This window comes from Ruditapes philippinarum, unplaced genomic scaffold (assembly GCF_026571515.1).
Source record: "Ruditapes philippinarum isolate M1 unplaced genomic scaffold, ASM2657151v2 ctg3248_1_1_1_1, whole genome shotgun sequence".
Classification (NCBI taxonomy): domain Eukaryota; kingdom Metazoa; phylum Mollusca; class Bivalvia; order Venerida; family Veneridae; genus Ruditapes; species Ruditapes philippinarum.
The window spans coordinates 65267-91769 of NW_026864929.1; the positions used below are offsets into that span (position 1 = coordinate 65267).

The following is a 26503-nucleotide window of genomic DNA, read 5'->3' on the forward strand; positions in this document are numbered from 1 at the left end:
ACACTGAGAAACGTCGAGTGTGCTGACCGAGTACTTGTCTTGCTCGTATATCCCGCCTTGTCGCGATGTTCCTGGGCCTCCATGGTGAAACAGTTAAAGCACCGGACTTCACAAATGTTGCAAATTACAACTCCTGGAAGGTAACTAGTACGCGATTAAGCTTTCCAGCTGGTTTTGGATGGTCAGTTATTAAACTCGAGTTCGTAACATAATGCAAGGAGGGAAAGATGCCACTTGACCATTAAGTGTTGGTGTGACTTAAACGTATTGACATACTTCAAGTATAAAAGATTAACCTTACTTTTCAACATTAAAAACAAACTTATTACTAATTACAAAACCCGACTAGGAACTGAAGTACTTGAGCTCAAGCGTTGGAAATATACTTGCAGCGATATTAAAATTTATAATAGAATGTCAATCGTCTATCGTTTGTTGTCTCTAACGTCTACAATTGGTTTGTTTACGCTTTGGTGGTCATATTTTCCCCTCAATTCTCACAAACCTTTGTCAGAATGTTTGCTGTATGTAATTTCCGGGTCGAGGTTATATATGACTTCGGTGTTGTTTTATTTTTCTGGTCTTTCGGGATCATTGATGCCAGCACTATCAGAGTTGAGAATTGAGTACCTCTCAAGTCGGTGCTAGGGAAGTGAGGAATGTTTCAACTTTTTTATCCCTCATGTACAGACTCAATCAAACCGAGTCTGCAATTTTCATGTATATTTTGCGATTAATGCTTCCAAGGGTTCTCTTTGTTTTAAGATTTTTTTTACCTCGAATGACTCAAAAATAGAAAAAAAACTTATCAAAACTTAGTGGTAACATTTTTCAGCCCATCTATCCAAACAATTTGTCAGAAAAGTTGTTTTGATAATGTCAAGCTCAATAATGAATAAGGGTCATCTGGGGGGTGTTAAAAACAAGGCCTTACTGCCAGAATAGATATAAAACAAACTTGTTAACTCTCTATATGTAACATTTTATGTCTAAATCTTTTGAAAATTTGTCAGATACGATTTTTCCATTATTTTAAAGTCAGGTTTTAATATGCGTCATCTGGTATCAAAAACTAAATCACACAGCTCAAATATGAAACAAAAACCCAATTCAAACTCTTAAAATAAAAAAATTAAACTCAAATTACTTTGACTTTTGTCAGAAATGTTGCTGAGATGATTTCTAGGTTAAACTCGAATATGATTCTTACAGATTAAAAAACTAGATCACATAGCTCAAATATTGAAAAACCTTGTTAAACATTTTCAGCCCAAATATCTGTGAAAATGGTCAGAAAAGTTTTCTTGTTTTGATACTTTTTACCTCAAATTTATTGTTCATTTGGGGTCAATTACAAGGTCAATTTTCAAAATGCCATGTAAATATGTTGAAAAATTTGTTTAAAGAATTTCTAGCTATTGTTTATATATAGTCCATCTGGGATGAAATATAGGTCATTCAGTTAAAAAGGAAAAATCTTGTTTACATTTGTTGTATTTTCGAAGTAAATAAGGTTAATAAGGATTAGTCAATGAAATTTCATTTAACAGTTTATCATAGTTAGACTTAATGTTAGATTGAGTTTTGTTTTACTGATACTACTTTTCGTTTCAACATCAATCAAGTGGACTTTACTTTAGAAATAGAAAAACAAACTCTGAAACATTTGTTTTTCTACATTTAAGGGACGTTCGTCACCCTAATTTCTCCTCCTGGACCCTCCATGCCTACAGCAAAGTGATATTTCTTGTCATTCATCCATTTACCATGAATCTGAAAACAAACACACATCACAATTACAAGAAAATCAGAATTAAACAAAAAAACAACAACAACAATATAACATGTTTATGAACAATAACGAAAAATCACATCCTTCAACAAGTACAAGAGAACCAATATTTATGATTCACCATATCATACGACCTGAAATGGAGAAACAATATCAGCAAGATTACCAAGAAATAAAAAAAGTCCTTACTCGATCTTTATATTCATTTTACATACCTATACATGTCTTCAGCATCAACATGTTTATTGTTTTAATTATGACAGTTCTCTGTCATTTTAGATTATTTAGAGGAACGCAGACAACATTATATTGTATTAAATTTATTTAGTATTTTGACGAAGAAACAATTCATATAGCAAATCCATTATATTGAGTTATCGTAAATGGATTTTATAGCTTTACAAGAAAAGCATTGATGCATAGCATCAAAGGCGACGCAATAAAAATTTGATCAAGTTTTGCACCTAAATACTTAACAAAACATATATCCTTTATAGCATTGCCATTACATGTGACCTGGGGCTAGGCCCAGTTTAAGTTGAAACTTAAACCAAAGAGAATTATAGACTCTGTCTTGCCATGATGCAAAGACAATTTATAGTCAATTAACCAATCTTATAAGACTCATGCCATAAGAGAGAATTTCTTCAGATTTATTTTACCAGATACAAGGATACCTGAGTCATCAGCATATAATAAAAGCTTATAGCTTAGGGTTGCAGACATGTCATTGACATATATTGGACATAAAAGAGGACCTAAAATGAACCTCAAGGGGACACCATAGGTACTCGGAGCAGTAGTAGAATGAGTACCAGCCACATTCACCAGCTGCTGTCTATCAGAGATAAGACTTAAATCATGTAAGAATGTCATTACCTATGGCAGATTGAAGAAGAAAAAGAAGAAGCATTTCTTCATGTGCAATATAGTGTGATCAACTGTACCAAATGCCTTTTGTAGATCTAAAAGTATCATGCAATACTGCTTTTGTCCATTTCAAATTTAATACAATCTGTTAAATGAATCAAACATGTGTCAGTTGGAAAACCACTTCTAAACCCTGACTGAAATAGCCTGACCATGACTCAAATCCATGACTGTCAGAAAACCAACTTAGCTATCCGGCCGGCTACACATTTTCTCTTTAGTAATGCAACAGTTCTTAACCACAACGTATTTCTCCACTATATTGATTTGTGTCCTTGAATTTCCTGATGTTTACAGAGCGTAGTGAATTAAACTCCGGGTTATATGCAGTCACAAGATGAGAAAAACTCTCAAAACTCTCAGCTTGACCAGAACTCGAACCTATGACCCACAGAATAATGTACCACGGCTGTAGCGATTGACCTATCTGGCCCCTCATACATTTTCTCCCCTAAATAGTGAACAGTTCTAAACCGTGACAGATACTATTAGATTTTGAGATTAACAGGTAGATTAATTATTTCTTAAATTAACAGGTAGACTAATTCTTTATTAAACAAATAAGGAAAAAAATTATATACTCATAGTCTTAATCAAAATTACAATTATTATATTGTATAATTATTTTATTAAAAGGGCTTAGACAGTTATTAGTTGTGCCATTATTTATAACAGGTCAATTTGAAAGTGAACTCAACAAAAAACTAACCTTTTTTTTTCTATGATAAGAAATTTTATGAAGGCTGATTTGTATTTTGCACCAGGGGCACCGGGCGAAAACATGAAAATGCAACAAAGGAACCACTTTGTGGTAGATTGTATTTTCATGTTTTCATCTGGCGCCCGGTTACTTTTTGTACTTTGATGATTTTCATGTGGCACCCATTATAAAATTAAGTGCAAAAATTTATTCAAGGGCAAGTAACAATCTACTCTATGAAAAGTCTGTTGTCAGGTTGACTCTGCTAGAGACCTAAGACAGATGTCCCTCCGTTACAATAAATAAGACAGAAGCTGTCCTTTTCAAACTACAGTATGCACATGTAAGCAAAACATTTAGAATAACTTTTCAGAATATGATTTTTTGAGACTTTATTAATTATATTGCTTGATCCAAGTCTTAGGACTACATGTATTATCATTTATAACTTTAAATGAAAGCGCATCCCTTTAATAATAATGTCATAACTGTAACTATTTAAATACATAACTATTATAAGTCTCATCATATCAATATACTAAGATATACATGTATGCACATAACACAAATAATATATGGACATGAACACCTGTATGCATAGCTTTAATTTTCCAAATGTCTACCTTTCATTTTTACCAAAGATTATTTTATTAACAATTTATATACAAACACATAGTGATTAGACGATTCCTGTTGCAGAATACCTGTAGGTATGTATACTGACTGAACAAACTAGAAAAATCCAGTCTAAGGTATATAACGCCAGCAAAAAAAATATATCAATATTCACTTCTCAGGGCCTCTAAGCTTTTGATGACCTTACAACTGGTAAATTTTATACAACAAAAATAGTCATTAATACCTAAGATAGACAGAAAAGAACAAATAATTTAGTAAACATTAGTTACTTCCCCTTAAACTAGAGGAAACCTGAAACCCAAAAGAACACCCTAAACAGAAAAATTATGAAATGATGCAGGCTCAGTTTTATTAAGCCATGCAAAGTAATATTAAAGTATTCATAAAAAGTTAGATGGCCATGTGACAGCAGTAATTGCAGAAAATCAGATAGCTTTCAACATCCGGATACTCGTACACTTTGTAAAAACAATCATTATGTGCAATAGATAAACGTAATATGGATAAAATCAATAGGATAATCGTTTACAAAAGTTCAATTACCTATCCTTATACTCATTTGCAGGTGAACGTTCTTCTTGTAAGAAAATTTTGAAATTATATAAATGAATGAAAAAGAATACAGCATCAATGTAGCCCACAACGATATTCGAAAACCGGGTTTTAGTACTGCCAATAAAGCTAAGGGACAAGCTGTTAAACTGAGTCTGCAATTTTGCAAAAAAAATATCACAATGCACATTTTTTTTTACATAAAGTTATTAGATACAAATATAACAATATATTTGTTAACTTGATTTTTACGAATCAAAATAAAACTAATTAACACAACATGACATTAACTGCTAATAATAACAGCTTCTTCCATAGGCAAAAATAAAAAACATTTCATAAGAGATGACGCCGCTCACCGGCGTCGCCAATAAATCTTATTTTACATAATTATCCGTGTTTAATTGATAATATTAAAATTTCTTGTTAAATGTAATTGTGATCATATACACATAATTATCTTCAAAACGAACGTCCGATACTTGGCACCATAAAAACTTGTTATATTTGCCTTCATAAAACGTTGATACTGTGTCTATACAATTTGAAGAGTACCTTGTAATACGATTATTCCAAATTACTAGTAAAAACGCCTTAACATTTGCCGTGTGACTTTAATTGCTAATTTTATGCACTAAATTTTACTGCATACTTTCACTGTTTGTATACATGTATTTAAATTGTATAATCAAAAATGTATATTTATGTCATTAATTATGAAAAAGGGTGATACCTTTGTTGTAAAGAATTTGGTTATACTTTAACAATATGTATGTGTTTATAATGTTGATTATATCAGTTCAATTCAATGTAACATTGGATTAATTTTTTAAAGGTTCTTACCACTTTCCGGTTGTTTGTAAATATTAGACGCCATCTGAAAGATAAAAGAAAATCTATTAGAAAAATTCTAGTACAAATATGAAAAGCTAGTATTGTGTGTTACAATGTTATTTCATGAGTGTAATGCCTGTTCTGTTCCTTTTACTATGTGATTTATAAATCTTGTTTCCTTAAATTAAAGTCACTGACCATTAATCAGTATACAGCTGTATAACATAACTATTATTTCACCAGTCTTAACATTAAAGTACTGTCACAATAATAAAAAGCGAATTAATTGGAATTAACATTGTATGGCATAACTAATGCAGTGACGTGCAATTCGAATGTGTATGAATGATGAAGCCGCATTAATGTTTGTAAATGTGATTCTAAGAAGTAAAACCATTGGCAGCTTGTTCCGACGATGCATATTTACTTTAAAAGGAGAAAATCCGTCTCGCATTTAATACATCCCAGAATTTTTAAGACATTCATTTTAGCATCCGTGTGTTTGTATTTAATAACTTTTAGGACTAGACTTGTGTACAGATGTGAGCTTTCTATCATACCCGCTAAGTTCAATTCTTAACTCACAATTATATGTATTAAGCCTTATACCAGGTATTATGTCAACTTGTGTATCTCATAAATGATTCGGGCAACATCCGAATAAAAGTTTTAAAGATATATAAGTATTTGTTTATTAATTTGAAAGCTAAATTCATTGTTTTTTGTTGTGTTTTATATTAATCAATATCTGGCATGTAATTTATTAATTATACATGTAAATTGCAATGTATGTATATCGTATATTCAGTTCAGATGAAAATGACACAGAAATTGTATCTAGTACAGTTACTATTGTTATTAGCAAAAAGATTAGATAAATATAATAGAAAGACATAATTATTTATAAACAATTTAATAAAAAGGCTGAAGTGATTGAATATAATTAGAATAAGTAAAATTTAATGCTATTATTTACTTTTGATAATTATGATTTCCATTTTGTTTGTAAACATTTTAATTGCTTAAAGGTCAAGCATTGATAACAATAAAGAACAACACATGTTCAAGAATTGAATGGCATGTGTAAAATTATCTTCATAAATAGCTTGAACTGCTTTTCTTTTTTCTAAACAATAAAAGTTACAATATGCTTAGACTATTTTATAGTATTGATAACTTTGCTATTGGTTTCAAATACCTAAAGATTTTTTTTTCTAATTTGGCCACGACAAAACATTTATGAAAAACAGTGACAAATTGAAGTAACCCTTAACAACCTTTCTAAATGTCATCTTAAAAATCCCATAAATAGTGCAAAAATAGTATTTATAATTAATGTATGTTAATTAAAATCAAAGTGCAATTAAAAAGGAACTTCTTTCGAGTAATTATGTTTATAGATATAATGTGTGGATATATTTGTTTGGTATTTTTGATGAAACAAATACTTTAGAGTATATAAAAAATGACCATTTATTTATAATTTTAAAATGTATCAATATTTACTTTCCGAATGGTAATGTTATGGTAGTAATTACATAATTTGACGCATCATTACAAAAATACAAAACTTTTTCCACTTGTATAAAAATTGAGCATAATGGGAATGTAGATGTAGTTGTCTGCTACGTTTCGAAGTATATTTCAAACATTTTATCCTTATTGCTTAACACGTAACTTGTGTTTCACATATCTGCTATAATAATGAACTTAGAACCCCCTGCTTTTTGGTTTAAAAACAGCATAAAGGACAACATTATGTGTACCATTTACACATTATCAGGATCGGGCTTCAATATAATCTCAGGCCTTTGTTTCTTTTTCACATTAAATATTATTAGTTGAGTTGTGTTTTGGTATTCAATATTCGAATAATATTCATTCATAATAATGAAATATGATGACTTATTTGTATCATAGTTTGGGGACCTTTCTGTTGAAAAAATGTCAGAGTTAAATCGTATACATATGCACAGTGCATTAACTGGAGTGCAGGTATTAGTTACCCGCACTCCAGAGCGTGTCCATTGATTGACTCATTTTTGCTGGGGTTTACTTATTGTGACGGCAGAGAAAGGGACAAAAATAGAAATATCAGATGCTCACTCAATAGTTACTTTTTCCTGGAATTACATATAATGACCACAGGGAACGTGTTTTTATGTTTGACTATGATACAAAAGAGAAAGAACATCAAGACACTCGGCAATCTGATCAATACTCGGGGGCTACGCCCCTCGTACAAATCAGATAGCCTTGTGTTTTGAGGCCCTTTCTTTTACACATTGATATTTTAAAAATGAAAGTCTTTGTTATATTTTAAGAAACCATCTGTAATTGCAAGGAACGAGTATATCTCGTTTCTGATGCTCGCTAAAATACATTGATAATAAGTTCTAAAATCGATAGCATTTTCAGCATTTAATTTCTTTATATGTACGTCAACAAACTGAAGTATTGAATACAATATATAGCACCAGTTTCTTATAACCAGGGAGTTTTTCATTCCTCACCAGTTTGACTCTTTGTATAACCTGTTGCATCCTCAGCTTTAATGTGCAAACGAATTTTGACAAATTATATTACTTACAATACCTTTAAAGTATCATTGACCGTTAAGTTAGCTTAAACATTATGGAGTATATATTGTAAAGCAGTGAAGAAAGTAATGAAATGTAGAGGATGATTATTATTGCTGACCATGTATGTGTTGTTATATGGGTGGCTTTGAATTCATGCTTTCAAGATTGACGCTACATAAAATTATAACAATGTTTTCGAACTCAAATTAAAAAAGTTGTACATTTTTTAAACATATAATTTCAGTATACAGGACACGAATAAGAATGTAGTTTTTAAAATATAATAGTGATGGTCAAAATGAAAAGAAACAATTAAAACATCATTACAAAACTCATATGTACAACAAACAATAAATGTAGTGTAAGATCATAAACACAGCCTGAAACTAAAACATAGCTGTTGTCAAAAACTTGAAGTTAAAAAATGTGAGCAACATAAAATATCATTTATCAAAGAAACATCAATTTTGAATACAATGTATCTAGGTAAATAACTTGCACACTGGTCACAAGAACATAATTTGCCTTATCTCGTTTAATTGTATTTATAAAACTTTTTGTCAGCGGACATCAAAATAAATTAATTAGTTGTTGTTTTTTTATTATTTTTGTATTGCAAAACATAAGGTGCTGATGTAACAAATGTCAATTTGAAGAAGTAAGTAAATTAAATCATGCAAACGTTGTTTAGAATATGCGCTAAATCAAGGGCAATGATAAACAAATAATAATTCAAATGATTCAATTGATATAAATAATATAATCATTATTGGCTATGTAAAGGGTATTTTTGATCATCTGAAGACGTATACACTATTGCCTTTTAAAAAGAGATGCCTTTTTAATTCGATATTGAAGAATATAAAACATTAAATAGTATGTCACCCAAATATATTCAAGATATCTCCGATCAAAATTTCACAGATATTTTTATTCATTCTATTATTAGTATTATTATTATAGACTCTAATTATTATTATTTTATTATTATTATTATTATTATTATTATTATCGTTATTATTATTATTATGATCATTATGAAATACAATGCCATGTTTGTTTGTTTTGTTTTTTTGTTGTTTTTTTTGCTGTCGTTTTTTTTGTTTTTGTTTTTGTTGTTGTTGTTTTTGTTGCTTTTTTATGTCCATATCAAATGATTTAGAATGGTTAGTTATAATGGCTACTGATAAAAATAGTTTCAAGATATATTTTTTATGTACATTTAAGTATTGCACATGTTTATTATAATTGTCAAATACGTTATACAATTCAGTTGTATTCAATTTTATTCTTACAAAACAATATTGGTTGTCTGATTTAGTATGACTGTTTTTCTGGCATATGCAAATATTGTGCATTGCAGATATGACTGCAATTCATTGCAGATATGACTGTTGTTCACTGCAAATACGAGACTGTTATTTTATTATTATTTGAATGTTGTTGTTTTTTTCAAATATGATAGTTGTTGACTGTATATATGATTGTTTTTATAGGATATTTGCCTATTTCCTTGAAATATTGTATGACTGGCAATGCATAAAAATAAATTAACATACAAAACCGTTTCAAGAATCGCTTTGTAAAAGCGATTGGAGGTTTAATTTTCGATTAAATTATTAAGACTGATCCAGCCGTAAAACTAAATGTTAAAGAGAACGTTAATTTGTGGGTAAAGTGGTAGAATAAACAGTGATTTGTTGTTTTGTTACATAATTTATTACCTACTAAAATCTAATTGAAGCCCGCTTAAGTTAAACCCTCTGGCCAACTGAATATGTCTAAGCTTTTTAGATGATAATTTTGTCACCATAGTGAATATACATTTCATCATGGTTGATATACATTTACGTACTTGGATTAATTAGAACTGTTATCAATCATACTTAGCACAAGGACCAACTAATGTGCATTTTCATCATATTTGCATATTGTCAAAAAGTAATACAATAAAAAATTCATGTATCTCGCTCTAGACTTTTTGGTCATTCATTTGAACCATAAAATATATATGATTAATTCGACATTAATGACGAAATACCCAATCTGCTAAAGTTGCACTTTTATACCTTTATCAAATAAGATAACGTTGAAAAAAGTGAAATGTCAGTGTGTATGTTGAATTGCTTATCACATAATTCTTAATTTGTCAATGTGGTATAGATGAACATTAATTATTTACAATGTAAACTAGATGATTCTGGTAAAAACACGATCTATTTGACAAGACTTTCAATGTCATATCAACAAATCAAGTTATTGATAAACAATTTCAAAACAGACATCACCGTCTTAAGACACATATACATGCCTTGTGATAAAATTACATTATTTTTTATTTCCGGTCACAGCTGGTTGAAATATTAAACAACAAACAAGCTGGAAAATCATGTTTCTTTCAAGTCCGAGCCGACCAATAAGCAGATTTGTATATTAATCGTTGTATCTGATAAAATTTTGTAACAATAACACAAAGTTTTATGAATTTTATACCGCTCATAGTTATCCAGGTTAAGTTACATGTATAAAATAAGTATAAAACAAAATATTAGCTCGTGATTACAGTTTTAATCCGATGTTAGTTATATGTCTTTCACACGTTGGTAGCATTCATACACACATTCTCTATCTTTTCCAGCACATTATTTCTAAGTGAAACAGTACATTAACTAACAAAATTGAAAGAAAGCTACTTAGTTGGATCATGTTGTTCCAACACGCTCAAATTAAAAATTATAGTATATGCCATTTGATTGTAAATAGAATGGTAGAATAAATAATTGTAAGTATTATGGTAGAATAAAAAGGATATCACGATAAGAAATTATATCTGATTACTTGTATAGCAACACAACACAAAATGCTATATGTCGTTAATCATATTTTTAGGACATCACAATGGGGCATATTTTTATAACTTTTAAGTCGAGCTCAAAACAAACAATACTGGAAGAAACCTTATCCATTTGTTTTATGTTGAACAAAGTAAATGGTCTTATAAAAAACTGTTTAAGTAAACTAATAATTGATAAAATTGTTAAATTACGACGTTCATATACATTTATAAATCACGTAGATATTTTAGAGTATACAATTTAAAAGGAATATTTATCCTTTTTTAACTTAATTAAACAATGTTAGAAATACATAATAAGATAATGCACTCACCCCAAGTAGCTGAAAAATATAAATAAGAATGATAAAAAGTGTAAGTAAGTAACACTGAATTTATCTTTATGATGTTTATCTTCTATTATATATTGGATAGAAATGAATTGTCAAGTAATCGGTGATAAAAAATATAAAACAATATAAAAACTTAAATGTATTAGTAAGGATATAATCAAACATGACATCAAGTAATAAATCAACATATGCATAACAGTGTAAGACTAGATACATTATTAATACATCGACAGAATTTAAATCAACACTTGACTGATATTTCCATCACTGTATAGGGTATTTATCGTTAAATATCTTTAAGTAGAAAATTTCATTTATAGCAGTTAACTGCAACACTTTGGTTATTCATTTTAAAATGCTTATACGTATATTTGAAAAAGAAACTATTTAATTTCATATAGTCAATTAATTAAACACGTCATAAATGGTAAAAAAAAAAAAATAACCACTCGTTTCAAAATGTATACTGTAAGTTTATTAGCCTTCTATAAGATTGGAATATGATGAAATCAGCACATTCACTAATTATCATAATAAATAAGCAATATTATTATAATAAATAATTATCATGATATGCTGTATCGTGATCGTTATAACTAGACGTAATGAGCAACACTGTTTGATTGTCAGTTTGTCTAAACAAAATAGCAGCAGCTTCATATAGTATAATTGTTCGAAATAAAACCGAATGAGAAGCACCCTTTTATACTTCAATTGTGCTAGTGATATAACGACTGCAATATAAATCCCCTATATTTAAATATAAATGATAATGCGCGATTATTTCGTTGTAAGTTTTAAAAGCCCTTCATTACTTACTGTTCGTGATTTAAGAGTAAAATATATAGCTAAAATTAATCGGTCTGTGTCGTAAAATAGTTTCTTGCTTTATCATGTCTCTTCAAGGATCTTCCTTTCTTTTTATTTGGAAACAGATATGTTACATTACATTAGGCACAGCAAATATAATGCATTAAAAGAAATCTACGGTAAAAAAAAACACTAGCTAAACAGATATTTTGAAGTACATATTGAAAGCAGGAAATGGCAGATATACGCTACCGTCCCAAATACTGACAAAGTAAACTATTTTAAAGTTTTATAGCGATTTTTCAATTGCTTACACCAATAACTATCTTAGTTAGTGATTATATGCACGCAAATGTAATGATGAAAGGAGTCAGATGGACAGTAGATGGTAAAAGTACTTTTTAAACATCAGTCACTATGTACGAACATTTTAGCATATCATTACTTCATAGATGAGACATTTATTGTAGCAACAACAAGCGACAAAATAAACAACAAAAAATAATATGAAAAATATGAACATTGGTAACGATACCCTTATTACCATTCTTAAAATATTGAGAACATCACTGTCATTATCATACTAACCTTGGGATGCAGAGGTTAACACATGTAATTTTATTTATTATGTTAATGCAATTAATTTAAAAACCTATTTCTTTTGTGTTGTCTATTACTGTAACAATATAATTCTATATTAGTGTCTGTTGCTTTAGACATAATGAATAACGAAATATCACATGATTTGCACTGTCAACATGTTATTAAAACCATTTTTGATTTGAATGTATTATAATGTGTTATTGGGTGATATATATTAGAGGAATAATGATATATAACTGATAATATTTTGTGATAATTCATAACATATAATGTTCAGTATAAAAATGTTCATACAATCAGTAAAAGTATTAACAGCGTTCAATTTCTATAACTAAGTAAATAATTATATAAAACATGTACAAGCTACCTTTTTGTGTGTATTGAATTGATGTAGCATATCATATCACCTTAAATGAGTTTCATATGCTATGTTGATGTAAAGATATCAACATCAGAAAACTTACTTAAAACAATTATAAAAACGTTGTTGTTTTATTATGTTCTATTATTCCAAATACAAAGTTAACCTTTGTATAGAAGTTGTATTACAACAAAGTATATTGTGTTAGATATATACCAGTGTAACGTTATTACAAATTATATTAATGATACCACTTATTTATGTCTTAAGTTTGTTTCAAAGTACAATAACGCATATTAAATCATTTAAATGTATTGTTCCCGAATAAATTACAAAACAAGTTAAATGATAAAAAAAAAAATTGAAGCAGTTTAACAGATTATTAATGTTCCATCAAAAGAGGAAACAAAAGACAATATGCAAATATGTAGTTAATTAGATGAAAGTCATTAATCACATAACGTTATATTTACATTCATATGAATTAAATGTAAAAAAAGTGTCGAACATGTCAAGAGGATCCAAAATAATTATCAAGCAAAAACAGTGATTATTTTTATTAATAAAAGAATAATGATAACAACAGTATACTTGTATATTGTTATTACAAAAGAAGCACAAATGACAACCTATTAAATCATCGCATTATAGGTCCTTGATAAGTGAACTCATTGTAAAAAAAAACAATATTTGTAAAAGTGAAAGTAAATCATTTTCTCCTGAGTTGATTTCTTTTATTTCCATAGAAATGTACGGGGGATTTGAATTACTTATTCCATAACTCAGACATGTGCATAGGATGGAAAAAGAGAATAACAATGTCCGCTTCTATTAAAGTGTAGAGCAACATTTACTTTACAACTTTTATATTATGTTTGGCTATAAGTCTTTTATCTCGTTTAACTAATTCTTTTTTGAAATGACAACGCCTAAATGAATTTTATTAAAATTTGTTAGTGTTGCAATATTTATTCGTCATTTAATTAAACTACATTCTTCCAACATAAAGTAAAATGTTATATTGTGTGATTTACATTTCCCAGCATATAATTTTAATGTTAAACATAACGTACAATATCGTTTAAGATTGTGACTAAGTTACGATATATACAAAAAACACTCATATCACGATGTATATCTGCTATTGATTGTAAATATTAGCTGTTATATTGAGTGTTAAGAATCGTATCCTTCATCTTCCAATAAAACGACATGAAGACTGATATATATTTTATCTAAATATACCATAAGTTACTGATGCACGTCGGTAATTATAATTGCATTTAAAAGACATCACACTTTGGCATTTTTAAAATATATCAATTATGCTGTATAGTATTACTTTATTTCAAACAAAACACAATACCATTAAATATCAGTTGTCACGTATATTATGTCATTCAAATACGTGATTATAAACAAAGTCATTTAAGGGTCATCATTTTTATGCATGTAGTTTATTTAAGTAAATTATAACATGTACATTATTTAATTTTAATAAATTTTCACATTATACATACTTCAAGTCACTGAAAATAGACAAAATAAAGAAATGTATCAATAGTTATCGAACTCTATTGATGGCTTTACTTGAAACACACCGATCAGGGAAGTATACTCATTTTGTCTAAACAATCATGTATAAATGTTCAATCCGTCACCGTCAATGCGGTAATTTATTTAGCGCATCATAACACAATTATCTTGAGGAAATCTATACGGATAATAAACACCAGGCATGTGGTATAATCCATATACAGTTAATTCTGTTAGACAATATTATAGCGATATGCACCGACATAATTATACCCATGGATATGTTGTGACTGTAACAGATAAACTTTTTTGTGAAACTTGTTAAAACGGAACTGTGAAAAACAAAGCATTTCATACAAATAGTTCTGAATTACTTTAACAGTATTTTATTTGCTTGAAAACGTTCCAGTAGTGTAATATATAATATTATAGTAAAACGTATTAAGGTAATTTATAGCACGTTTCTACTGATATTTTCCCTTAGATTTGATTCCTTGTAAGCATTGTTACCCTGATCATCTTGATATATTATTTTGTTATTAATGTGGCTACACGTTATGAGAGACACTGCTTGTTTAATAATGTTGGGACAACTTAAGTAAGTGCTAGTTAGCGTTAGAGACGTCGTACAGTTAAATAAGGAATAGATAAACGGAGAAAATAAATGCATTACAGCATTAAATTACTAGAATACTCACTGATGTTTTTGTTTTTGTTTATAGGTGCGTCTCGAGGTTTACGTGTTAACATATGTGGCTAAAATAATGATTCATAATCAAATTTAAAGTATCAACAGACATGGTACTCGCACGGGAAAAGTATGTTAGTTTTTGTATACGAAAAAAAAAAAAGAGTAGCTAAATGCGTATTTTCCGAGCCAGAGTTCCATTTTTATGCAATAGTCGCGCATTTATTCGTGACATTACAACTGCAGAAACAATCAGACTTTAAATACCCGCCTAGCAAGCTTGCGCTTTGAAAGCATATAATTATGTGTCCGATATTTACGAAAGAAGATAGGTTAATTATTTTGTACTTATTACTAACTTATGCACGTAATTTTGTTTTCCTTATTTTAACAATGAAAAAAAAAACCACAGATGTTGCAGTGTATCATATGTTTCGTATTTTCACTGATGTCTTGCAGTACTATTTTGTTCTGAATCAAGCCAATACACATACTTCAATGGTAAGTCTTTTGGATCGCAATGTCAAAAAGATATGTGATAAATATAATATAACTGCAAAGCAAGTTTATTTCTTATAAAAAACAACAACAAAGTTCTGCTACTATTGGGACTAGCGTATACGAACGGGATACACACGTAAAATAAAGAACTTATTTCAATTCGTTCGAAATACTTATGCAATTTGAAAACTGGTTTTACAAAGTTTGAAACATTTTGTCGCATGTTTTAAGTCATCGATTTAAGAAACGGTACTTTCAATATAATAAGATTAACATTGAATAATGTTTGATGTCACACTGTTCTGACATATCATACCGTATTGATAATGTCAATTTAAACAGGGGATTGCATTTTTATGCTAAAAAATACAAAATAAACAGTCTGTTTAAATCTTTATAAAGCAAATCATTAGAAACCAACAACGCTAAAATACTAAATACTTACAGAACAATTTTGCACTTGATAATATCGCCGACTTTCCATGCATCTCCAGATTTTATACCGGATTCGCTTTCTGTATACACCCTTTAAAATAAATTATAGATGACATGTTTAAATAAACAAATATGGTATTCATAGTCCTCTTAATCAATTTCCTAGAAATCAGAATACAGCTATATAAGACTCTTAGCTCTAAGCAATGGGAGGAAGGTTTTTGTCCATACTATTTTACATTGTTACTGAACTAAAATGCATTGTTTTTAGTAGTTAATTTACTGTTATATTTTTTGTCAATTAAGCTCATGATTGTGTGTGCAAATAAGAGGATTTTCTTGTTAATAAAACAAATAACGCTTTTCATAGTGAATAAATTGTGACAAACTACAATAAGATTATGTTTATACTTTGATCATGATTGAACATTATTTCAAAGTAAAAGTTGTATGTATGCGAATGGATTCACACTATCTATCAAATCAGTGCTATTTCAAGAATATTTATCAATTAGTATGTATTCTCCTGAGATGGCTCCGGTGTATTTTGCCATATTCATCTATGAAGAAACAGACACACCACAGGAAATGCAGTTTTGGTCCATTCAGGATTTTTGCGGAGCTAATGGTAAGAGTGTTATGTTACCAGCAATGGTTTCCAAACAAAATATTCATTGCAATGAAAATAAGTCAAACATTTATTTGAATGAAATAAATGAATGTTCTGTTCTGTTCTGGCCGGGTAGACCACATTGACAATTTTGTTAAGTATGTAGTTTCTCAATGACTTGTTATTTTGTCTTATACTTGTAAGAATTTGGTACCTTGATAATTTGCTAATTTAATTCATGATGCCATTACTTCATATACGATATGTTGAATTATATATCATTCATAGCAAAAGTCCACATTAGTATTGATCATCTCTCGAATGATATCAAATCGCTGATGTAGTTTGACTTTTTTCAGAATGAACCAGTTAATTACAAGACTTGACAACAGTGTTTATTTTAAGAGTAACTAAGTTCATCTTTTTTAAGATGTACAAGTTCTTCCTAATTTGGAACATATAACTCACCGAAAGGTCTTAAATTACAGAAATTATTTCGTATTTAAATATTTAATGTAGATGGAAAAAATACTGTATGAAAGTATTTTTTTAAAATTTTAATGCAATTGTAGTACACAAATCGAATAAAATAATACAGGGCAGATGCTTATACTACAGATACAATAACCTTATAGTTTTACCTTATTCAAGCATTTATTTAATTATAATAATAAAACAGATTAAGTTCAATATTCACAACATACATTTGAAACAAATGTCGTTGTAAAATTTGTTTTCTAGACGCTTTGCAAACCGTGCATCGTTTTTTAAAGCGGAGGATGACAGAACACGATATTCATGAAACATAATTGTAATTTATTTTCAGCAGTTAGTTTAATTATATATCATACTATTTTTTAAATCTATTATAATAATGAATATTGACTGAATGCACATTTATATTTGAGGAAAATTACCGAATGATGGAGAAGCATAGTTCACATAATATTATTTTTACATCTGGATAAACTATTGTGTAGCAAGGTTACATCTTATGTGACACATGTAACCCTTAGTCTGCAAAAACCTTATGCAAGCAAAATTAAACTTTAGCATCTGGTCATGAGGGAAACAGACAGCAATCTCTCCAGCATGCGTAGGTTTAACTGTAGTTTGCCGAATAATATTAATTATGTCAATGAATTGCATTTTAATACAATATTAATTCCTTTAAGGCTAACGATATGATAAAAAGCAATGAAAGAAAAGCAATATTTTTCACCTTTTTGATTTCAGAATGTGCTGATATAATTCACTCAGTTGTAGGCTAATTATTGTATATATTTACATTCCTTTTTTTCTTTCAATCATACAAATTTACAGTTAGACTGAACAACTCAATTAATAACTAAATAATTAAGCTGTCTATACATACCTGCCGTCTGAATTGTATCCATAGGAATTTTGGCCTAATCCCGGTAGAAGATTATCAGGAAAACCGTCCGGCACTAAACCAATGGCTAGAATAAAATATGCAACACGTTCTATTTTACTTTACTAACAACTTACTGTGACGAAAATCATTTTTCAACATTAATCAAGAAAGTAAAAAAAAAACAAAAAACAACAAAGAAAAAAACGAAACAAAAGAACAACAAACAAACAAAAACAAACTTTCCCAACTTTCATTTATTGTAATACATTTCTATGAATCATGGACCATAATTGAATTAAAAGAAAGCGGTTGGACATGGCAATGCAACACATCTCATTTTGTAAAATTGTAGATAAATGTCGATAATTCATTGAACACCAAAATAGATGTAACAAGAGTTTTAATTTCGTTCTAGCAAAAAGCGTAATGACATTATCGTTGATTTAACGAGCAATATTGAAATTACTTTTCAAATGTCAACAAACTGACTTCACAAGCAAGGTGATTATATATACAATAATGATATTTATATTACCTAATGATCCGCTTTTACCCATGCTTAATATCTCAATTTCAAAGAATGATCTTCTTTGCACGTTCTCCTTGAACACATACAATCCAACGCCAGAAGTTTGATATGCCGTAAAACTGTAAAAAATGTGAAAACACATATATCACTCGCAAACATTTGCAAATCACTGTTTATAATTCTGATTGTTTTTTCTCTTTTTTTTTCATTGTGTCTTAAACCATGCATATTGGCTAGTACATCAAAGATCATTACTTATTTAGACTATGTTTGTATTTAATGTAAACGTTAGTTATTTTAAACGTTTATATAAAGTGCCGATGATTATCTTAATGTTTTAATTCACGTTGATTTTACCTAATTTGCAATGCAAACATAAACATAGTATTTTTAGCAATACCGTGTGTCTATATTATCCATATGCCTGTACAGACTCAATCAAACCGAGTCTGCAATTCTCTTGTAATTTTGTTGTGATTAATGCTTCCGAGGGATCACTTTGTTTCCAGAATTTTATAAGAAAAACATATGGATATATGAAGTTAAACACAGTATCGCTATATTACTTTTTAAGAGTTTATAAAATTAGCGAACGTATATAATATACATTTTTATATCACTGTTTAACATTATTTCACACAATCCTTTATTTCTAAATCAAAACAAATGTGTCAGATTTCAATAATAATTCATGTAAAATAATTCCTTTAAGTGTTATTTGCATCTGTATAAGTTTGTTGTAATATATATTATATATATATAATTGATTTGAAAAAATGTCATCAAATACATTTAAGTTGTATATATACATACCTTAGACATTCGCCATCTATATTAAGATTTTTGCAAACCAGTTGTCTCTCGAGTAATGGCTGCAAATGAAAAACACAATTAATTCGTTAACGAAACTTTAATGAACTACTGCTACATCTATATTTGAACATAGAAAAGTATACATGTGGCATCATTTTATTAATAAACAACTAACCTTTTGCATTATCTAAAATAAGCAACATTTGAACAAAACATACATTGAATTGAAACCTCACGTAACACCCCATTCACTCCTTTGTTGTTGTTTATCAGACACCAGATCCGTGTCAATTTAATGTTGTTGTAATTATGCATAAAGAATATGAACTTTTTGTATGAAAACTTGTTTGAAGGAATATGTTACAATCATAGATTTTTTTACGACGATACATCACTTTTTTCGCCAAAAGTGGCTGGCGTTTACAAGACCCCAGCATTTTCCATGAAGGTTGTTTGTTTATATTTAACATTTTTAGCAGGTCAAGCCATAAAAAGAGATGTGGTTAAAGACTATATGAAAGACTTTTCATAAGCATTATGCATTTAATTTGCAATCAAAAGATTATTTCCTCTAATGATCAAAAAATCACTTTTGTTGTTACCAAATTACTTTTGTGTTCCAGTTAAAACTAAATACAAAGTCTTTCATTACACGTAGGTTCAACACAAAACACGTGATATAAAATATACATGTTTTGTTTAAGATGTAAAGTTGCGTTAGTCATGATAATAAAATCATTTTTTTTTAAATTACTGAATAAGAATGTTTCGTATTTGCTTTTTTAAAATGGTATTGGTAATTATATGTAAAAGTTTTAGTTGACGCATGTGATACGGTATAATATACCTCAACATGATTGTTATTAATTCTACTTTTGGTATTAATTTTAACTGTAATTAAATATCGGATATACATTTTGGATTAGACCTGTCTTTATCTGAACATAAATTATAATTATGTTGCCTAAATGGATATGACACATGCTTTTTACATCGATAAATCAAATTATTAGAAACGGAACATTTGAAATTGAATCAATCGTACCATCTTTTAACGCATATGTATTTGATATACATATTTTGGAAGATTTTTAAAGTGGTAAAGTGGTGAAAAATGATAAAACTTAGTTTAATAAACCAAAACAAACACTAACAAACAACATAAAAACCAACATTTAAGGTATCTCAGGCACACTATATCCATATTGTTTTAATTATTAAGAAATATCAAACGATAGTTATTTTACTTGCAGACAAAATTCTAATTCCCTATAAGTATACTCGTTGCAAACAAAGCAAAGGAAGTAAACGATGGTCCATATATGTGGCAAATGACTATTTTTCTAGTTGAACTGTAAAAAGATACCTAAACCAAAAAAAAATCTGTTTTTGTTCAGCAAAAATGATAGCAATTCAGATAACCTATTGTAATATAACAAGTATATCTTGGCCAAAATAATAGAAATAAATAGAATATCCATCTGACAAGGAAAACCGGGGTCTTATTAGCACCTAGCATATCTATAACAATTATGCCAATTTATAACTAGCATACAATTTTCAAATATGTATCATTAAGTTCTGTAGCATTTATTATAATAAATTTAACAATTTTATGTCTATAATCAAGAAGTAAATAATGTAACATTTCTTTGAGCAAAGTATTCGTAATTGTTTATTTTTTATTTATTACCACGAGGACACGAAAATCATAATCAATCAAACTTCCATATTCAAATGGTAACTTGATTATAAACTATTCTATACACTATTAAAAACATTCTATCCCTTACATCCGTTAAGCTTTAACAGTCCAAAAATATCCGAATTTTCGAAGAGGCTGTTTAAGGTTTTAACTTGTATGTGAGGTGAGGTTAACTTTCATTGTATCTGACAACTGCATATTGCCATATATGAACATTGTTTTAAACATCGTATTTAACGGACATTCATAAATTTTATAATGACTCTTCTTATCGATCACCATATTGTCAATGTTTGCTGGATTTATAAATTGTTCAGTAATTTAAATGTGATAAATAAATACAACATGTCCTTATGATCATAGACTTGTTGGTAGGGGAGCTAACAATACGTTTTATAAATGATGCCAAATCGCCAACAACATGCTTCAAACACAAACGCATAACATGCTAATATTATTGCATTTATTTATCACAAAAATAAAAGGTTTGAATCAGTTTTTGTTTGATTACCGTAAACATGTGTAATTATACTGTAATCACAACGAAATAGTTTTAGATGTCACTTAATTCCATACAGCAGCCTTTCTGCCCAACACATATAAGATATTAAATAACTCACTTGAAGCTTTTGGGGCGCTATGGTCTCCATCGTATGTTCTCTTCTACATGTCTCTGCCACTTCTTTCTCTATTACAATTACAGGTCTCAAGATTAGATAAAAAATACTCATGACATAACAGAACAAAACAGTATTATGATATTAGGGCTATTTTTGTTTATACTTTAAAATACCAATGTAAGTAATGCAAATTCAATATACGTGATGTGAAATCTCGTATATAGTATCACCCGTGCGTGTTGACATGAATATAAAGCAAACTGAATAACTAAGCATGGATATGAACATGTTTATTAAAGATCGTTTATTAAGTATTTTTTAAACATGCCTATCAATCAAATTTATCAAAAATTTTCGCTAAAACAATGTTAAAAAGTATAACTTACCAATCTGTGTGTTTCTGTTTACACTTTGTGCTTGCTACATTATAAATAAAGACGATATTTAAATCGAAAATTGTCCTCTTTCATCATCTTATTAGAATGATTTCTTTGAATGATCTTGATACAAAATAAATGTATGAGACAATTGTATTTAATAAAAGCATTTTTTAAAGCAATTTTTTAATATTTTTCCAAGAACAGCAGAACTAATGTATAATTATTGTAACAAGATCATGAGTTCATCTTAGAAGATATTCTGAGTCTTTAAGAAAAAAAGTAATAATCCAGTTAAATAAAATAAAGCAATTATTCTGCGATTTTCGTATCAATGTGAACATCGCTTACATAGATATCAGATTGCCCTTTGTAGCAAAAAATAGGTCATTGTATCGGCTTATGCATCTTTGAAGTTGGTACATATATACATGTATTCTGTATTCAAAACGTACTACTGTTTACTGTATATCACCTTATTGCAAACTATTTACGTGTATTTTTCTCAGGGGATAATATATAAACATGGAATTAATCAGACTACAACCTTACTATTAAGAACATGATATCCCATTATATGGAAAGACCGGTATTTCAATTTTAAGCTGTAGTGTGACTTATGTGTCCAATGAAGCATATTTAATATTTTGTTTTGTGGGCATTAAATTGCCGCTAAAAAGTCAATGAGTTTTTTTATATATCTCCGCATTAAAGGTCTTGTTGTTATAATAACAGTCTATCATTATATACTTTGCTACTGTATGTTCCCTATTTGTTCTTTGGTTCTGAAAGTAAAAGAGCTACATGTGTCATCACTTGAAATTCTCAAAGGAAGCGTACACCACCTTAAATTAGGTTTTTTTAATAAATCGACTGACCTGAGGTAAAAGATCTTCATCAGCTGAATTAGATTGTTTAAATTCGTGTTGATGATGTTCACCTAAAATGAATAATTAAAACATTAAAATAATCTCGTAAATTAAATATTTTTTCTTAAATGATGATAGCCGAACAACGTGTAGCATTAATCTTAACTACAAAAAACGAGGCAATTGTTCATGTTTAAATAACGAAAATCGTTACAGGTACCAGATCATATTTAAACGATTTTAAAGTATGTTTATGTGATGATCATTTGCAACAGTTACGTGTTTAGTTTTTATTTATCTTTTTCGAATTATTATGATATGCATCATAAAAAGACATTTATGAGTAAACGAAAAACTTACTCCGTTCAAACGGCTGTTCGATGAGCATCCCAATCACCTTGCTTTCTGTTATTGTTTGTGCTAGAATTTTGTCTTCTATGAACTTATACTGAGTCACGTGATTTTTGTTTCTTAAAGTTTCAAAATGTTCCTGGGTCTTTTTCAGTTCTGGCTTTATAAGCATGGCTGCTACAAAGAGGTTATTTGGAGTGTCACTTTTTGACTCCAGTTCAATGTTTTGGCGTGTCAATTCAGCTATTAATTTGTCGATATCCTTCTGTAAATCTTCGGTTTTCCTCTTGTCATTCAACATAATGTCCTTCGCCTGATTAAGAACCTTCTTTTTCATTTTATGTATACGTTCAATTACATGATCTGTGAATGCCTCTACGTCGCTAACAAATTGCTCATAGAACTCGTTAAGCTGTTTTCGGTTGCTCTTTATCAATGATAGACTGTCTTCAGCCTCTTTCATGCATTTCTTCATCTCCTTTCTAAGATGTCTAAATTCTTGACTGTTATCATATGCAGCAGCCTTGTCACGGATATGTTCCAACTTGCATCCATTATGATATACAAGAATGCATTCTGCACAGCCAACTTTGTCGTGCTTTGGACAATAGAATTTCACAAATTCTCCAATGTGCTCTTGGCATGTTTCATATGTATCACCAACCGTTACCGTCACTGTATTCGAATCATCGACTCTTACTAAGGAATGATTTCTACTAATTTTACGTCCTTTGTGTTTCACGAAACATGAATTACAAAAGTAAACTTCACATTCTACGCAAAAACCATCTGCATATGTTGTTATGTCAAAATCTTCACATAAACAACACAGTTTTGCATCTTCGTCCTTCGACAACTTTTGACCAGGAACTTCCATAATGTATTAACAACACCGTACCTATAAGTCATATAAGTCATAAAATATATAAAGTAGCATTCACAAATAGTTCATCTTAATTCAACATGACATATAGTGTATCCTTTGTATATCATTTGTTATCTGTATATACAAACAAACCTTTATGATAACATATCACTAGTTGTGTATGTTCACTATTAAAAATCTTTGATACTGTCATAAAATGAGTGCTAAATTGATCTTAAACCATGCTGTAACTGAATACTCCAATAATTTCCTGGAAGTAAGTTGAGGAATATCTGTATGTAAGTTAATGATTATTTGCTCAAAGGCAGAATTCTCAAATAACTAATGAAATAAAGAGGACATTACTCATCATAATTCATTTGTCTTTTCCTTATATACATATGGTATCAAGCTATTGTTTTGAATTGATATTTAGTAAAATGGAATAGATTTGTGGAAAAAGATTACTGATATACAGAGTGTAACATTCCCGTTGATATTTGTTAGTCATGGTTAAATTATTTGTTAAATGCAAAATATGAATATAACAAGTCAGTAGATTTTAATTTCAAGCTTGATTGCCTACTTACAAAGGATTACATACGACCTTCGGTGTATTAGTTCAGGTACAAATGAGCACCAGCATAAATCAAACAACGTTCTGCATAAACATTTTGACACAATTATGTAATGGAGAGCTTACGAAACAGCTGTTCATGTGTGAAATTACGGGACTATTTGCTATTCTGTAATTGACTCCATGAATAGAAATTTCTTTTGTAAAACAGTCATACATGTATATGAACGATATTGAATTGTATATGACTCATGCTTATTTAAGAAGCATATTTTCTGATTTATGTGCTAAACAAATTTTTATTTGACTTAATCGTTTAGTAGACATATTATTTTTTGAAGGAATTACTTCGGAAGATCATCCCAATAATTAAAATAAAAGGAATAATTTTTACATATTAAAGAACATTTATCCGATTTATTTAGCAAAAACTTAAAAGCTGGTTCTCTATTTAAAGAACATTTTGTATATTTATATTTGATATAAATGTTGTATTGATACACATTTGAAAACATGTGCCAAACTGTATAATTAGCCATTATTCGTACCGCAGTTTGCGTTGAATTACAAACGTATATTCATTCATTGGAACAAATAGTATTGTTTAATGCGCCATTGAATTTATATGAAGCGACATTCACCGGGAATACAATCCACAACGGTATCCTGTTTTCATTGTAGCTCGGGAAAAGACGCACGTAAACAATATGATGTCTGACGTACAACAACTTCTCGTAAGCTGTGAAAACCAAGGCAGTTTATGTTATACCTTTCAATGCAGTGTTACTTTATCTATGATATTTTATTCGAGATAATTGTCATAAAAACAAAACATACACATTTTTATGTGCAAGTTTAAAAAACCCGTCTACAGTATATGACCAATGGACATGATTCTCCTTATTTTAGAGTAATTTTGGAAAAATTCAATCCAGCTTGTGAATATGATATAACACCCGTGAATATTGTCATAATAAAATGTTCTGTTCACTACTATTTGGACCAATGAGATTGCAGATATGTTAGATCATCTAATAATAACATTTTATTATAAGATCTATAAAAGCTTTAAAATGTCTTTCTCCGTTTGGTTAAGGTATTAAACTTTCGTTTAAAAGTAAATATCAGAGTATATTCACTATTTTTCTAGAAATAGATATTCTGAGTATATTCACCGTTTTTCTTTTCTTTTAACTTATTTACGACAGCGTGTTTTATAGACACTACGTATTCTTACTTTACCCACACATTCACACACGATCCTGCTTCTATAGAAATTTGATTTTGACAAGTATTAAGAATACTTTTAAGAAGCAAAACTGGTAAAAACAACGTTAACGATTTCTCGCATTAATGCATGCGCAACTGGTTACTTGTTTTGTTAATTTCGTATGGTCAAACAATGATAACGTGAATACGTACATTGACTTGTGTAGAGAGATTATGATTTTAGTACCTTCAGCATCTTTAGATTTTGATAGCCAGTGCAATGTTTGAATATTGCTTTCTAAAGCGATTTACCCAACAGTGACCTTCTGCCAAGCAATTGGACTCCAAACTTCAAAACAAACATCTGATTAAACGCGTATTGTTAATGCATGCATTCAATACATGTAAATGCATGTATAATCAGATTGATTTTCTAATCTTTAAATATTACGAA

At 29.2% G+C, this 26503-nt stretch overlaps 2 protein-coding genes across 2 annotated transcripts; both read right to left on the reverse strand.

Moving 5' to 3' along the window:
- Positions 1–1680: 1680 nt before the first annotated feature.
- Positions 1681–22211, reverse strand: LOC132727314 (ran-binding proteins 9/10 homolog). Its single transcript, XM_060712747.1, has 8 exons — positions 22188–22211; positions 21802–21869; positions 19477–19535; positions 18670–18782; positions 18135–18219; positions 16160–16240; positions 5457–5490; positions 1681–1773 (listed from the first exon to the last, which is right to left on the reverse strand). The coding sequence occupies exons 2-8, from the start codon at positions 21829–21831 to the stop codon at positions 1681–1683; spliced, it is 495 nt and encodes a 164-aa protein (XP_060568730.1). The 5' UTR covers positions 21832–21869; positions 22188–22211.
- An 803-nt stretch (positions 22212–23014) lies between these two features.
- Positions 23015–24300, reverse strand: LOC132727313 (E3 ubiquitin-protein ligase TRIM33-like). The gene is made up of 2 exons (XM_060712746.1): positions 23408–24300; positions 23015–23118 (listed from the first exon to the last, which is right to left on the reverse strand). Exons 1-2 carry the CDS (start codon positions 24273–24275, stop codon positions 23030–23032), a joined length of 957 nt encoding a protein of 318 aa, XP_060568729.1. The 5' UTR covers positions 24276–24300; the 3' UTR covers positions 23015–23029.
- Between the last annotated feature and the right edge of the window lie 2203 nt (positions 24301–26503).

Coding starts and splice junctions, on each gene's coding strand:
- LOC132727314 (XM_060712747.1), bottom strand. CDS start 21,831: ATGGAGACCATAGCGCCCCAAAAGCTTCAA. Junction 18,220..18,669: donor GGGTAAAAGCGGATCATTAG/GTAATATAAATA, acceptor ATTTTATTCTAG/CCATTGGTTTAGTGCCGGAC. Junction 1,774..5,456: donor TTACAAACAACCGGAAAGTG/GTAAGAACCTTT, acceptor GTTTGTTTTCAG/ATTCATGGTAAATGGATGAA.
- LOC132727313 (XM_060712746.1), bottom strand. CDS start 24,275: ATGGAAGTTCCTGGTCAAAAGTTGTCGAAGGACGAAGATGCAAAACTG. Junction 23,119..23,407: donor CGAACAGCCGTTTGAACGGA/GTAAGTTTTTCG, acceptor TATTCATTTTAG/GTGAACATCATCAACACGAA.